The 15304-nt window shown below is 45.9% G+C and overlaps 1 protein-coding gene across 1 annotated transcript; it reads left to right on the top strand.

The window, feature by feature from the left end:
* Window positions 1-855: 855 nt before the first annotated feature.
* ZMYND19 (zinc finger MYND-type containing 19) lies at window positions 856-14995 on the top strand. The gene is made up of 6 exons (XM_024200291.2): window positions 856-977; window positions 3105-3164; window positions 4675-4781; window positions 10331-10471; window positions 12682-12862; window positions 14316-14995. The coding sequence occupies exons 1-6, from the start codon at window positions 927-929 to the stop codon at window positions 14457-14459; spliced, it is 684 nt and encodes a 227-aa protein (XP_024056059.1). The 5' UTR covers window positions 856-926; the 3' UTR covers window positions 14460-14995.
* Window positions 14996-15304: the final 309 nt, after the last annotated feature.

Genomic DNA, 15304 nt, shown 5'->3' with positions numbered 1-15304 from the left:
TGCAGGCCAGGGGTGGGGTAGGGCAGGGGAACCCATGGGGTTGGGGATGGCGCATGAGGACTGCAGGCCAGGGGTAGGGCAGGGGAACCCATGGGGATGGTGCATGAGGGCTGTAGGGCAGGGGTGGGGTAGGGCAGGGGAACCCATGGGGATGGGAATGGCGCATGAGGGCTGTAGGGCAGGGGAACCCATGGGGCTGGTGCATGAGGGCTGCAGGCCAGGGGTGGGGCAGGGGAACCCATGGGGCTGGTGCATGAGGGCTGTAGGGCAGGGGAACCCATGGGGCTGGTGCATGAGGGCTGCAGGCCAGGGGTGGGGTAGGGCAGGGGAACCCATGGGGATGGGAATGGCGCATGAGGGCTGTAGGGCAGGGGTAGGGCAGGGGAACCCATGGGGCTGGTGCATGAGGGCTGCAGGCCAGGGGTTGTGCAGGGGGGCTCAGGTGAATGTGGCTCCAGACCGAGGCGGCCCATGGGAACGGGGCTGGTGCACAAGGCTGGAGGCCAGGGGTAGTGCGAAGGGCTTCGGGGGGGCAGGGCTACCGTCTGGGGCCGGGGAACAGGGACTCCGAGCTCGCGACGGGCGCGGGGCGCAGCAGGAGGGCGGCAGCGGCCCCTTTAATTCCCCCCCCCCCCCGTTGCGTTGCTCCGCTCCAGTGTTGGCGGCACAAAGCTTCCCGCGAGTGTGACGTCATTGTGTGTGGCCGCTGCCCCACGTAACCCCGCCTAGCACCGCCTCCCGATTGGGCGTGAGGGCCGTGTAGGAGGGTGACGCGAGGCACGACGCGTGCCGTGATTGGCTGAGCGCTGAAGGATGGGAGGTGGTGTGCTGCCCCGCCCCCCGGGTGTGCGCGAGGCGGCGGCGCGTGGCAGCGGCGGCTCCCGGGCTCAGAGTCCCGAGCGCAGGCGGCGGCGCCGAGCCCGGCCATGACCGACTTCAAGCTGGGGATCGTGCGGCTCGGCCGGGTGGCCGGCAAGGTGAGGGGCCGCGAGCCGCCCTGGGCGGGGGCCGGGCCGGCGGGAGCGCCCGGCTGGGCCCGAGGGCGGCGGGGACGGGTCGGGGGCGCGGCCGTGGCGGGGGCCCTGGTGGGGGCCGGTCTGCGCGAGGCTGCGGGGCGCTCCCCGGGGACTGCAGCGGCGAGCCGCTGTTCCCGGCACATGGGCGGCAGAGCTGCGGCGGGCGTGGGAAGCGCGGCCCTTGCCTGGCGCGTGGCTCGGCCTCTGGCGTGCAGCTCCCGGCTCGGGCTGTGCCGGGGGCGGGGAGCCGGCGGTGTCGCTGGGTGAAGCCGCAGTTGCGCATGGAGCTGGGCGTGCGGGAGCTTTGGGGCCGTGTGGTGAGGGGCCGGGTTGTGCGCTGAGCTGTGAGGTGCATGCGATGGCCCCAGAAGGCATTAATATCCCAGTCGCTTTCCAAGCGGTGTAGTCCGAGGCAGGAGTGTAAGAGTTGGGGTTCCACCCTTGGATGCTAAAAATCTTTGTCCAGATAATAAATGCAATACGGGCATTGGTGGCACCAGCTCGGGGTCAGGTCTCTGGCCTTTGTTGTCCATCTGAGATTGCCTGTAAGGCTGCCATTGGTCTTTGGATGTGTCCATTGGAATCTTGGTCCAGCTCCTTAAGAAGAAGTGGGTTGTAGCCCACGAAAGCTTATGCTCTAATAAATTTGTTAGTCTCTAAGGTGCCACAAGTACTCCTGTTCTTTTTGCGGATACAGACTAACACGGCTGCTACTCTGAAACCTCCTTAAGTTTGTTTCACACAGGCACCTGAATGGTACCAATATTTAATCTGCAATGGATATAGACTGGTGATGACTTAACACGTTAGTGTTTTAGTCTGTTAGAGCTATAGTGAATTCAGTAAACTTGTGTATTTTTTTAGTAGAGCTCTTTCTAAAAGGAAACTCAATTCCCAATTCAGTGTATGACAATTCCATGTACAGCGAACTTTGTAGTAAATTGAGATGCATCTCTGGGATGGTACATGATGGTGGTACAGTACTGCATTCTGCTTAGCTAAGTATGTTACTAAACGGGCCAATGTATCTTTTTCAGGGTTCACCCAGATTTTCGGAAAAGATGTGGGTGGTAGCCATTAAGTGGTCTCAACTTTGTTCTTCCCTTTGTCTAAGTTAGTGCTGAGGTAATGGAGATTTGAAAGGAACAAGTGTAGATAGAGAATACATAGAATAACTGTCCTCCTAGAATATTTTAGCAGGGAATTGAATAAGCATAGAAACAGTGAAGAAGAGCTCTGTGGAGCTCAAAAGCTTCTCTCTTTTCACCAGTAGAAGTTGGTCCAATTAAAGATATTATCTCACCCACCTTGTGTGTCTCATAGAAACACTAAGGCATTTTCCTTCACTAAACTGTTGGTGAGCTCTGGAATGTAGACCTACTGTGAAGGTTCTTAGTTCTACAGGGTTGAACATATTTTGTCTAGGTTAGGTAATGAGTAAATAACTTGCTACGTCACTAATATTTTAATAACTTCTACAATTCTAGTGGATCCTGTAGTAAGCCTAGGGTCTGGGTGCTTTGCCATCCCACTTCACATGGCAAGTCATGGTTGTGTAAGGCAGCGGTTCTTGACCAGGATTCTGAAGTCCCCTGGGGGGCCGCAAGCAGGTTTCAGGGGGTCTGCCAAAGTAAACTAGAGAGCAGGGCCGGTGTTAGACTCACTGGGGCTCAGGGCAGAAAACCAAAGCTGCGCAGGGCTGAAGCAAAAGCCCGAGCATCTTAGCTTTGCAGGGCCCCCTATCATGTGAGCCACATGCAGTTACCCTGCTTGCCACCCCCTAATGCCAGCCCTGGCTTTTAATCTACTGGTTATGCAGAAAAACAGTTGTGGCCACAGATGGGCCATGGAGGTTTTTATAGCAAGTTGGGAGGAGCTCAGAAAGAAAAAGGTTGAGAACCCCTGGTGTAAAGAATATAGCTTAAAAAATCTGTTCCCAGTAAAGTGATGTCATCAGGAACTGGTTGTGCAGATGCTGCTTACTTGCGGTGTTAAAATATTGCTAGTTAAATCATACATTGCAGAATAACTTCAGTAATAAAGTTACAGCTGTTCTTAACTGCCTTTAACATGTTTGGTATATTTTAGACAAAGTACACGCTGATAGATGAACAAGACATCCCATTAGTGGAGAGTTACTCTTTTGAGGTAAGTGTTTTGAGCTTTGTTTAAGTTCTGTGAGCCAATGTGGTTATTAGACTCTTGACATACTGTGGCTAGAATAGTGCTAGCAAATCACAATTCCCCGCTCTGGAGAGGATATATAGCTATTAACATTACTACTAGCCTCTAAGTCAGGGGTTGGCAACCTTTCAGAAGTGCTGTGCCGAGTCTTCATTTATTCACTCTAATTTAAGGTTTCACGTGCCAGTAATATATTTTAATGTTTTTAGAAAGTCTCTTTCTATAAGTCTATAATATATAACTAAACTATTGTTGTATGTAAAGAAAATAAGGTTTTTAAAATGTTTAAGAAGCTTCATTTAAAATTAAATTAAAATGTAGAGCCCCCCGGACCAGTGGCCAGGACCCAAGCAGTGTGAGTGCCACTGAAAATCAGCTCGCGTGCCGCCTTCGACACACGTGCCATAGGTTGCCTACCCCTGCTCTAAGTCTACAGCATGACTTCTGAACATGGATATTAACATGTAAGACATACATAGTTACAATTGTTAGGCTGCAACCTTGTTTAAAAAGGTTAAGTTATAGGTATCAGAGGGGTAGCCGTGTTAGTCTGAATCTGTAAAAAGTAACAGAGGGTCCTGTGGCACCTTTAAGACTAACAGACTTAAGACTGTTAGTCTTAAAGGTGCCACAGGACCCTCTGTTACTTTTTAAGTTATAGGGTAAATCTATAGAGGCAGAAAAGGTGTATTTTCAATCAAGTTAGCTTAACTCAATTGAAACCCCCTCCCCACACCTGGGTAGACACAACCTTTAAGACTGTGGTGTTCACAGACCAGCTAAACTGTCCTTAAAGGTATTAAACTGTGTATGTGGGTGTTAAGGTGGGTGGGGTTGTTTAAAAAACACACCCTTTTTTGTCTGTGTAGAGAGAGATCATGTTTCCCTTTTCCTTCTCCATTCCAGTCCCATTAGCAGCTGCTGTGGTGTGGTGAGGAAAACATAAATTCTGAAGCAACAAGTGTGGGCACTACATGACTCAATGGTGAATTCTATCTGTCTTTCAAAAGTACTTCTAAGGCCCCTGTACCATTATATCTGAGTCATTAAAGTTTTTAATGTACTTATCCTACCAGCATACCTGTGCGATTTGGAAGTGCCGTTATCCCCATTTTACAAACGGTGACCCGAGGCAGAGAGAGACCAGGTGACTTGTCCATTGTCTGTAGCAGAGCAGAGAACCTAGGCTGGCACCTTAACCACAGGACCATCTATCCTCTTTGCCCATAGCATTTCTGCTGTGTGCAGTCCACCTCTTCCTTCTCCCGAGAACCTTCTCTGTCTAATGCAGAAGTATTAAATAACTAAAATCCCATTAAGATGAAGTGGCATATAATCAGTTTCCTGCAGTTGCAGGGGGCAGATGATGTCGGGTGTTGGTCTTTCCTGTCTCCCATTTCCCAAAGGGAATGTTAAGCAATGCTGCTGACAGTTGGATGCCCTTGGTCACAGAATACTCTTTCCTTCTCTCCAGGCTCGGATGGAGGTAGATGCTGATGGAAATGGAGCTAAAATATTTGCTTATGCTTTTGACAAAAACAGAGGAAGGGGATCTGGGCGTCTGCTGCACGAGCTACTGTGGTAGGTGTTGTACAAAGAATTAATATATTAAAGGTTTCAGTCAAGGATGTAGCTTGCAATCTTCAGCTTGTTTGTACATTAAATAATGCATTATGAACACTAACAGTGGGTGCAATTAGAGATCTCGCTGTGTTAAAAGGCTTAATGAAGAACAAAACCAGTCTCTCTGTAAGAAATGTTGCTCATGGGAAACTAATTGTTTGCCCATCTATACCCATAGGTTAAATCTAGGAGTTACTAAATTCCTAGAACCTTTGGGTTCTGTTCACCCCATGATATGCAAGTATAACTCCCAGTAGTACCAGTGAGATGTGAATGTTTTGTGTTTGCTCAGTCTTCTGAATGATTGATTGGGATAGGACAATGCTAAAGGTTCAACAGACTGTTTCAACATTGTGGTGCTTTGTTTGCTGCTAACTTTAAATTTTGCACACTTTATTGAATACTAGTCAGTGCTTCTCTGGTCAAGTGAAAAATTCTCTAAGTTATCTCTGTCAGGCAAGTCACCTGTGCCTATCTAAATACTTCAGAGGCTGACTTGATATATTCAGTACTTTAAATTGGTTATTTAACTTTGTAAAGTGTGTGTTCTCCTGTCTAGCTATCTTGTAGGAAATTATTTTGCTCCTTTTCATGCACAGAGCAAATCCTTGACTATCATTGGTGACTAAAAACTGAACTTAAAAGTTTGTAGAAAACTCTCATGGTGAGAGAATCCTGAAGTAGTCACTGAAAGCCCTTTATTTTGAGACATAAACCTAGGGATATTGTTTGCTGGTCACCTCAATGAGTTTGTATATTGTTGCTCTAAATTGGAGTTGCCCAGAAATTATCCACTCAAACCTATTGCTTAATGAATTTGCTGGCTAAATATTCATGCAACTGTGGGACCTCCTGGGGGACCCCCCCCCCCAATAATGTTTTCACATATTGCCCCTCACTGGTGTCTAAGGCCTGATCTACACTGAAATGTTAGGTCAACCTAGCTATGTTGCTCAGAGGTGTGACATAGTTAAACAATAAACCTCTGGTGTAGACAGTGCTATGTCAATAGAAGAATTCTGCAGTCGACCTAGCTACCCACCTCTCAGGGAGGTGGATTACCTATACTGACAGAAGAAACCCTCCTGTCAGCGTAAGTAGTATCTATGCTGAAGCGTTGCTGCTGTATTGTTTCAAGTGTAGACAAGTCCTTAGCACTCTGCACCAGTTAGGTTTAGTGCCTCTGGCAATGCTGCTAAACTTGTTGCAAAGGTAACTGACTATAATTGTTTGGTAAATCAGATTGCCCACTGCAGTGGACACAAACCTAATGCTGTAATAATTAAAGTCCATAAATAGAATTAATAATTCCATAAAAGGATGCAGCTTCTGTTCAAATGACTGATATTGAAAGTTATCCACATCGTGGTGGTCCAGCTGTTTGCATATTGAGCAGCCCATTCATTCCCTCTTTCAGTAACATGACTGCTTTACTGTTTGAATCAATTATAATGAATTCAGTTGAATTGTGTACAAAAAATAGCATCTCTTTATGCTCCCTCCCCATGCATGTATGCATTATGATTAAGGCTACGTTTTAGTCACGGCCTTTTTAGTAAAAGTCATAGACAGGTCACGGGCAGTAAACAAAAATTCATGGCCCATGACCTGTCCGTGACTTTTACTAAAAACACCTGTGAATAAAACTTGGGGTGGAGGATGCCCCTGCCTGGGGGCCCTGCAGATGCTGGGGGAGGGTGGCCCAGCTGCTTGGGGCGGGGAGTGGGGGGCGCGGGCAGCGGCTTGGGATCTGGGACCCCTGCTGGTGCTTGGGGGAGGAGGGGGGTGGCGGCGTGTGGCTGGTGCTGGGGGGTTGGGTTGCTGGGGCTAGCAGGCTCCCTACCTGGCTCCATGCCTCCCCTCCCCCCCAGCAGCTGCAGAGTTTGGGTGTGGGAGGGGGCAGTGGGTTGGGGAACGGGACGGGGTGAGGCAGGCTCTGGGCAGCGCTTACCTGGGGGCTCCCTGGAAGCGGCGACATCCCCCTCGTTCAGCTGCTAGGCAGAGGCATGCAGGCACCACCACCGCAGCTCCCGTTGGCCATGGTTCCCGGCCAATGGGAGCTGTGAAGCCAGTGCTCTGGGCGGAGGCAGCATGCAGAACTGCCTGGCCACGACTCTGCCTAGCAGGTGAGCCTAATTCCTCACACAACATGGTTGCAGGCACCATCCAGCTACAGCCTGGTCAGTGGCCTCAGGCTTTTTCCTGCCCCAGTAATCCAAACTCCAATGTCATTCAGATTGACTTACATGAATTTGGAGTCATTTAAAAAAAAAAAAAAAAGGGGGCGGGGGGAGACAAAACCCCATGTTTTCCTTGGCAGGCCAAGCCTGACGTTCTGCCCTCCCTCCAAGTGGGCTGTGAGGCTAAAGCACTTTGAGGTCTTTAAATGAAACAATGAAGTGTTATTGTCCTCATCCAATACCCAGTCACTGTTCCCAACTCTAAGCCTTGCCTCTTGTCTAAACCTAATCTCAGAACTGGAGAAAACTGCAGCAGGTAAAAACATTTGAGTCAGTTGGCATTTTCTGCAAAAATGCAACTTGCACTGCAAGAGCTAACCTTGTCTGCCTGATGTTACTGATGAGTTGTTGCCGTATTAGGGGTTGTCTACTTACAATTTTGAGTTAGTATAGCGTATTGCGGTTTCAAAATAAGTGTTTACACTGCCTTTGACACCAGTTTAAATAAATTAGTTTAAAATCACAGCTCAGCCCTTGGCACAGGAAACTAGCTACTCCCAGAATGCGAAGAGGAAGCTTGTTTCTCTCTATCCTAATTACTTCAATGGAGTGTGATTTGCAGCACTTAGTTGGGACTAAATGGTGACAGCAGCCTAACAACACTGCCATTGTCCTTTGCAAAAGGGCTCCGTACTCTTCCCTGTTGTACTTGACCATGTCCTCAGGACAGGCCCTTTGTCCGTTCATTCCCCAAAGCAGGATTTTCATGTCTCTCTGGCTAGTCTGCCCACAGGATGAGTTTTCCTTCCCCATTCATCCTTTTTATTCTCGGAGGCATGAGGAGTCCTGTGGAAAAAATAGCCTGATCATGTAATTAAAGACTCTCCTAGACACAGGGGGCCACATTAAGGTTGCATGTGCAACTTTAATTCAGGCATTTCCTAACTTTTGACTGCTTGACTTTGCAACTGTAGTGTTCTTCTAACATATGTATTATTTCATAGGGTTTTTAAAAAAGCAAACTGAAAAAAACAAATTCCATCATGTGGCATCCTACTGACATCCATGTATGTTAACAGCAGGGTTGGAATATTTAGATCCACTCCACAGGCCTCTACCACTTGAGCTACTGGGGTAACTGATAGAAGTAATAGGTTGTCATCTTATGTGGACCTGCACTCGAAGAGGATGAGCTGCACACTTTCCTAATGGGTTTCACAGATATTTGTTGACAGGAGAGGAATGGAGAGACTTGGGAATCTTGGTCTCTATTCCAGGCTCTGGGCTACCCTAGTAGGCACACACACTTCTGCCCATTCTCCCAGGCTTGACCGCTTCTGCCCCATCACTGGCTCCTCGTCCCAGTCTCCACTCCTCAGTCTTCTCATCCTAGTCTGACTCCCCCAACTCTCCCTGGCTCCATCAGATGCCACCAGTTAAGTCATTGAGAGCACAGGAGGGACAGGCTCTTTGCTCTTGGTTCTAGTGCACGGGTGGCCAACCTGTGGCTCCAGAGCCACATGCGGCTCTTCAGAAGTTAATATGCAGCTCCTTGTATAGGCATCGACTCCGGGGCTGGAGCTACAGGCGCCAACTTTCCAATGTGCCAGGGGGTGCTCACTGCTCAACCCCTGGCTCTGCCACCGGCCCTGCCCCCACTCCACCCCTTCCCCATAGCCTGCCGTGCCCTCCCTCCTCCCCTCCAGAGCCTCCTGCATGCCACGAAACAGCTTATCGGGAGGTGCGGGGAGGGAGGTAAATTCTGGCTCCTTCTCAGGCTCAGGTTGGCCACCCCTGTTCTAGTGCCTGGTCCCACGCAGGTCCAGAGGAGCAATTAAAAGGAAAAAATCCAGCTTTGCCCCCTGCAGCCTGGGCTGGAGCATGCTTAGTGGCTGTATGAGGATGACGCATTGCAGTCTGGTCAGCACTGGGAGCAGTGAGGGGCATGTTCATGCTTAGTATGTATGGAATTATCAGAGATCTTTACTGCTAAGTTCTAATGTCTTCACTGAGCATGTGCAAACTGCAATTTTTGAAAGGCTTGTGACCACATTTGGGTGGATTTTCACGGGGAAGGCAAAAGGCACATCGTTGATGCAAAGGCTATTCCTGGTCTAAAGCACGGAGGTGCTAGAGCATTTCAAAGAAAAGGACTCAAGAATTTTTTAACATGGACAAAATATTTTTCCTGATCCCTGTTCTCAGGAACAGTTGAATCTTTTTGGCTGAAATTTTCCAAAAATATCCAGCCTGAGGCAGACACCCAGTGTGGAAAATTTTAGCTCAAACTGTTAAAATTTGGCAAAGTTTTATAAGCAATGGAAAACAGGGACTTATAATGGGAACTGTGGGGCAACCTGAATAAGCTGTGCCACCATCCCCACATGTAATACCTTTTATGTTCATTGCTCCTACTGTTAAAATTCTCTTATAGTGCTGTAAATTACTCATTACTTTACAAAGCACATAGCCGGATCCAGCTCCCTGCCCTGCAAACTTGCACTCTGAGATGTAAGACATGGAGGAATAATTCAGGACAGGGATGATTTAGTGAGAAAGATTGCTACAATAAATGAGTTGGGAATGGAAAAGGAGGATGGGCCAAGAATAACACTTGCACATGGACAAGGAATAGATTGATGGGGTGAAAGAGAGAAGAAGAAAGATGAAAGGAAGAGTAATGGGGGGAGGCATGTCGGGAATGAAATGAGTAGGAGGAAATAAATGTTAGTTGGGGGGGGGGGGGGAATTTATATAGCAGGGCCTGTACATGCTAATTATCCAACCTCTTTGTTTAAACAAATCTCTATTTGTACCTGCTGGTCACGAAAGCCCACAATGCCTCCAAAGGAGTCTTTATAGTGTGTACTGTATACAATTACAGGCACTAAAATGGTGCTTGCTGGTCACTGGTGAAGCTCTGGAGCCTTTAAGTCTTTGCTTAGAGACTTCCTAATGGAGCTCTAGCTGTAGTGTTGCATGTGCATGTCACACGTGCACCTAAGTGTAGCTGATCTAATCCATCTCTTGACTGTCCTAACTTCTTGCAGAAGTGCTATAACATTTATTTTGTAATTTTCTTTTTCAATTAAGGGAGTAGACTGTGGCCTTACAATTAAAGTTTTCAGATAGAGCACTTTTATGGCAGAATAGTAAACTTGTGGAATAAGTCTTTACTACTAATAAGAATGCCGCTAAGATCTGTCACTACAGTGACGTGAATGGTATCTCTGATACACTACTCCTTCTGTCAAGAAACACACCACTCATAGTCTATGGAGAACTGTTCTTTGCTGTGAACTGCAAATTGTATTTAATCTCTTCCAGGGAGAGGCACCGGGGAGGGATTGCCCCAGGGTTTCAAGTGGTGCATCTGAACGCAGTGACGGTGGACAACCGACTGGACAATCTGCGTTTAGTCCCGTGGGGATGGAGACCCAAAGCTGAAGACATTTCTAGTAAACAAAGGTATATCAACACCATATTTATGGGTGAGATGTAATGGAGCTCAGGAGTAAGCTGCATCCAACAAATTAACTTGGAACTATCTTCAAAATTCACTTACCTCTTCCAGACTATTTTCTAACAAAAACCCAAACAAACGAACCTTGATCTAACACCAAGCTATTTGATCTTGAATAGCTCACAATTTCTGTCCCTGCATTTCTCCATCTGAAATGGAGAGAACAATTTATTGTGGTTTATAGATAAAACAGAGCCTGTTATCACTGTGACCAAATGTCTCCCCTCCTTTTCTGTTCTTTGTCTTTTAGAATTGTGGCAGGGACACACAAACCAACAAAATTTCCATTGATGATGATGATCAGAATTTAGATTGTTTTTTTTTTTTTTTTAAATTTTTAAAAAAAAAAAAAAAAAGACTTGACCTTATTAGTTTGACTTGCGCATAATTACTTTGTCTATTTTGATGTGACATTGACAATATGTGGTTTAATGATTATAAAGCTTTATCTTTTGGAGTTTTAATGTGTTTTTATTAAATAATTGTCTAACCCTCCCCCCTGTAATTTTCCGCAACTGTGAAAACTTAGATTAAAATTTTAAAAAAATTAAAATACATCGATATCTACTGAAACAAAAAAAACTGAATTCTTCCAAGACTGTATCATAATTGTTGAAAGAAGAAAACAATCAAAATCTTGTTGGCTACAAATGTAGCTTTTTATTAAACTTGCATACATTCCATTCCACTTGGATGATGGCATTTGGGCATCATAAAACTAAGTCTGCAGTTTTAACTGGATTAAGGATTTCAGTTCCTGTCCTAAACAGTTAACGCTACACAGCAGCCTCCTAACTTTCCAGAAGTTGCTGCAGTTCAGTTGATGAAGTGTTCCCTGTGTGTAGCTTGTAAAGTGCTTACGATCAGGAGTTATGTGACTTGAAGTAGATGGCTTAGGCCATCAGGAGTGCTTATTTGGAGTCATAGTTTGACATCACAGTAGTTTTGCAGTAACTACCTGTGATATCAGGATTTCTCAGGTCAAGTAGAAGCATCAGCAGATGCAATAACTATCTAGCAGATGTTTCTGTAATGTCCATCACTATAGTGTCTAATGCTGAAACAATCCTTTCACTTGTGTTGCACTACTAGTAATAAAGATCACTCAATCCCCATAATATGTATTAAAGTGTTGAGTTGTATAACAAGCCAAGCATGACAATATTGGAACTGGCCAATATCAAGCAATAAAAGACAAAACCTACCTCCTGCAACTTGAGGAAACTAAAATTAAACCAAAAACATGAAGGGAGACGATATCTCAACCTCAAGTGCAAACTATTTTGGGGGTCTTTCTAACATAGTTTAGTGCAGAGAAAAATCTTGCCACATACCATTAGTCCTGAGAAATCCAGTGCTTGATGTGCAAATATTGTGTTGAAGCCTGTGGCATGTCCTTTAGTCATCTGGCATTTAGCTGCTTATAGTGCACTTGTGGCTCTTATCCTGGGGCACCAAAATACCAGCAAAGCTCATATGAGCCAACAAACGCAGTGGGATTCAAACTTAATATGTATTCAGGTTAAACATGAAGTCAGTTACTGGAATCAGATTCCATCCTACTGTGCTAGCATATTATGAGGGCCTGAGTCTGTGCTCCGCTGCATAGACTATGGCCCAATAAGTTTCAGACCTCACTCATCTCCCTGGGTGATGTTTTGTTTTAATTGTATGGTGCAGCCTGAATAACATTAGAACAGTGTTTGTGTTATGTTAGTGGAGACCTATGGGCTTCAATCCCATTGTAACACCTTAATTTCTTCTTTGTCTACTAAATTGAAATAGCTGCAGCACCAGTAAGATGATGGTGTTCAGAGCATTGGTCAATTTAAGAAACTTCCTTTCAGAAGCTGGTGAATGGCAAGAGTTTCTACATTAGAGCAGGCCAGGAGAGCTAAAACAGGGGAATAAGCCCTTTGATCGACCCTTATTTAAATAGTGTCCTCAATTAAACATGTTTTGGTGGTGGCTTTTGCATCAGGCCTGAAACAGGAATCTTGAAAAGAGGCCGGTTAAGGGAGGAATGCAAATGGACCCTTAACTCTAATGGGGTTAAAGACAGTGTCTGCACTACCTACTTCACAACTTGAATCAGTTTTAATTTCCATAAATGTTTATTCTAAACCCATGAAATAAACATGTTTTTCCATTAAAGGGAACAAAGTCTGTACTGGCTGGCGATCCAGCAGCTTCCCACAGATCCAATAGAAGAGCAGTTTCCTGTGCTGAATGTAACGCGGTATTACAACGCTAATGGGGATGTTGTGGAGGAAGAGGAAAATTCATGCACATACTATGAATGTCACTACCCCCCATGCACAATGATTGAAAAACAGGTGTGTTCAAAGTGCATTGAAAGTAGCGATGGAAGAGACCCATTATGCCTCTTTGTGTCCAAAGATTGTTCCCTGCAGTGTAATCTCCAGTGCTTTGCCTTGTCTAGTTTTAAGTGTCTCAAGCCATCACTAATGATCTTCATCTGAATCCCTATAGAAGAAAATTCCCTGCCCTAATAACTGCAAGGTATTTTTTCTAGTAGCGTTCATTTTCTTTTTCATTTGAATTTCATTACTCCCCATTAGATCGCCTTAACAATTCCTTGGGCTTCAGGTGTTTATACTCTGAGTAATTGGCTGTATACCACAGTTACATGTATAATCCACGCAGACTGAATATCAAAATGCTTTAGCAAGCATGCATGGTGGGAGACACACAAAGTGGGCTATTCCAGATGAGCTGCAAAGGCGGCTCTTCTGCTATCAGTGGCAAGGTTGTGAAGGGACAGCAAGGCAGCCAGTGATGGGGAAGGGTTGAACAAATCCACTGAGGGTTTTAAAAATAGGAAATCTTGAACTGGAACCTGAACTGATCTGATAGAACTTGCTGAGAGGGTGTTAATTCTGCTTTGTATGTCAGAAGATGGGCAGTAGCATTCTGTGCCTGCTGGAGAGCTGCAGAATACTGAAAAGAGGGGAGTTGCATTAGACAAGAGGTGATAAAGCTGTGGATGAAGATCTGAGCAGTAGAGGAGTCAAAGTAGTAGCATGCCTGGCCATTGCTAGGAAGGAGGTGATAGGCAGCCTTTAGACAAGGGAGTTTTGGAAGGAGAAACTGGCAGAGAGTAGGTTGGGTGGGGGGTGGTCTGAGGGCTGAGCCTCGTCTCAATGAAGCAGATGTGTCCTTGTCTGAGCAAGGAGGGATTTTTTTCCTTTTGATAGTGAATGCTGAGCAGGATAAACTTCAAGAGATGCAGGTTACCCCCGGATCCTTCCAAATTAAATGCTTTAAAAAAAAAAAGCTTTAAACATGGTGAACCTTTAAGCAAACACGTACCTTAATGTATGAGTCTTAAATGTGCTAACTCCCGAACAGGGATCTCCATCTCTTTTTCTCCCTTCCCCCTTTTGGGACCAATATCGCAAAGCCCCCTGATGATCCACAAGTTTGAGGGCTGAGCCTCTGCAGTACTTCTAGTCTCTTTTTCCTGATCTGGGAACACTTGGACTGTCTGGCAGAACTATAACACTGTAAGAACAAATGTGAAACTGTGGTTTCAGCTCATTACACCTGTTAACTTCTCAGTGCTGCAATTGCCCTTAGAGCATAAGCTAGTGCAATGGTTGCACATCCTGCTGATTCAGGGAAATCTAATTGTTGGATGTTCATATTTCCCAAATGCTGATAGACTTATGGTGGGGCTTGTCCATGTGTCGGGCTTCTTGGGGAATGGCTTACCTGGACTCTTGGGGCTGAGCTGGCTAACTGATAGCTGTTCTACGTTTTTTCTAGTTACGTGAATTCAATATATGTGGCCGATGCCAGGTAGCAAGGTACTGTGGGTCTCAGTGCCAGCAGAAGGACTGGCCTGCTCACAAGAAGCACTGTCGGGAGAAGAAACGAACCTTCCAGCAAGAGCTCGGACCAGAACGATGACCGGGTGGCACAGGCCTCTCAGCAGCAGGATTCCTTCTCAAAGGCATTGGACTCTTGCTTTTGCACAGTAATGACAGACTGCTTATTGAAGCCAGAGGCACTGAAGAAGACAAACCCTGTGATGCTTGAGTAGAACAGCTGACTGGACTAAGCCAGTTCTGACTGGTGCTGTGGAAAGGGATTGGGTCTTCCCTTCCAGTATTGTATTCTCAAGCAAAAAGACTACTGTGGAGGCTCCAGGCAGGAAGCTTCTCATTATTTATATGTTAATATGTTTGTAAACTCATGTACAGATTTTTGTTAGAAATTCTCAATAGGACTCATTTACTGTAATGTTCAGATGAGAACACATTGTTGGCCTACAAGTAAAAAAACTGTCATGTAGCAAAAGCTTTTCCTCCCATGTGGCTAAACAGTATCTGTGGCTGTGCCAAGGCCAGGAGACTGGCTCAGACATCAGCAGTTACTCTGGAGAACTCTGCATGGAAGTTATATTTTAAAAAAGCAAAACAAACAAAGTAAAGGGTTGGAATGAATTGTTGTCTGCTCTGCTCTGTAGTTTTCTCCTGTTCCCTTTTAGACATTTCTGAAGCTCAGTAACACTTGGTCTTTACATCTCTTACTAAGCATTTTCTTTCTAGTACACCAAGCCTTGACACTGGGCCAGAATTCAGGGTATCATCAACAAGGAGACTGGAAGGGCATGGAGCTAGTTGATTCCACTTGCACTGGAGAAGGGCTGCTAGAGATCATGCTTTGGGTTTGCAGAAAGTTAAATCTGGTTTCCTGCTGTCAAACCTTTGCATGCTCATGAATGTGTACTTGTAGCCAAAGGATCTTCTCTT

The sequence above is a fragment of the Terrapene carolina genome, unplaced genomic scaffold (assembly GCF_002925995.2).
Source record: "Terrapene carolina triunguis isolate 2854851 unplaced genomic scaffold, T_m_triunguis-2.0 Scaffold508, whole genome shotgun sequence".
In the NCBI taxonomy this organism is placed as follows: Eukaryota; Metazoa; Chordata; order Testudines; family Emydidae; genus Terrapene; species Terrapene triunguis.
The sequence above is the reverse complement of the archived record's forward strand: the minus strand, read 5'-3'. Positions and strand labels throughout refer to the sequence as shown.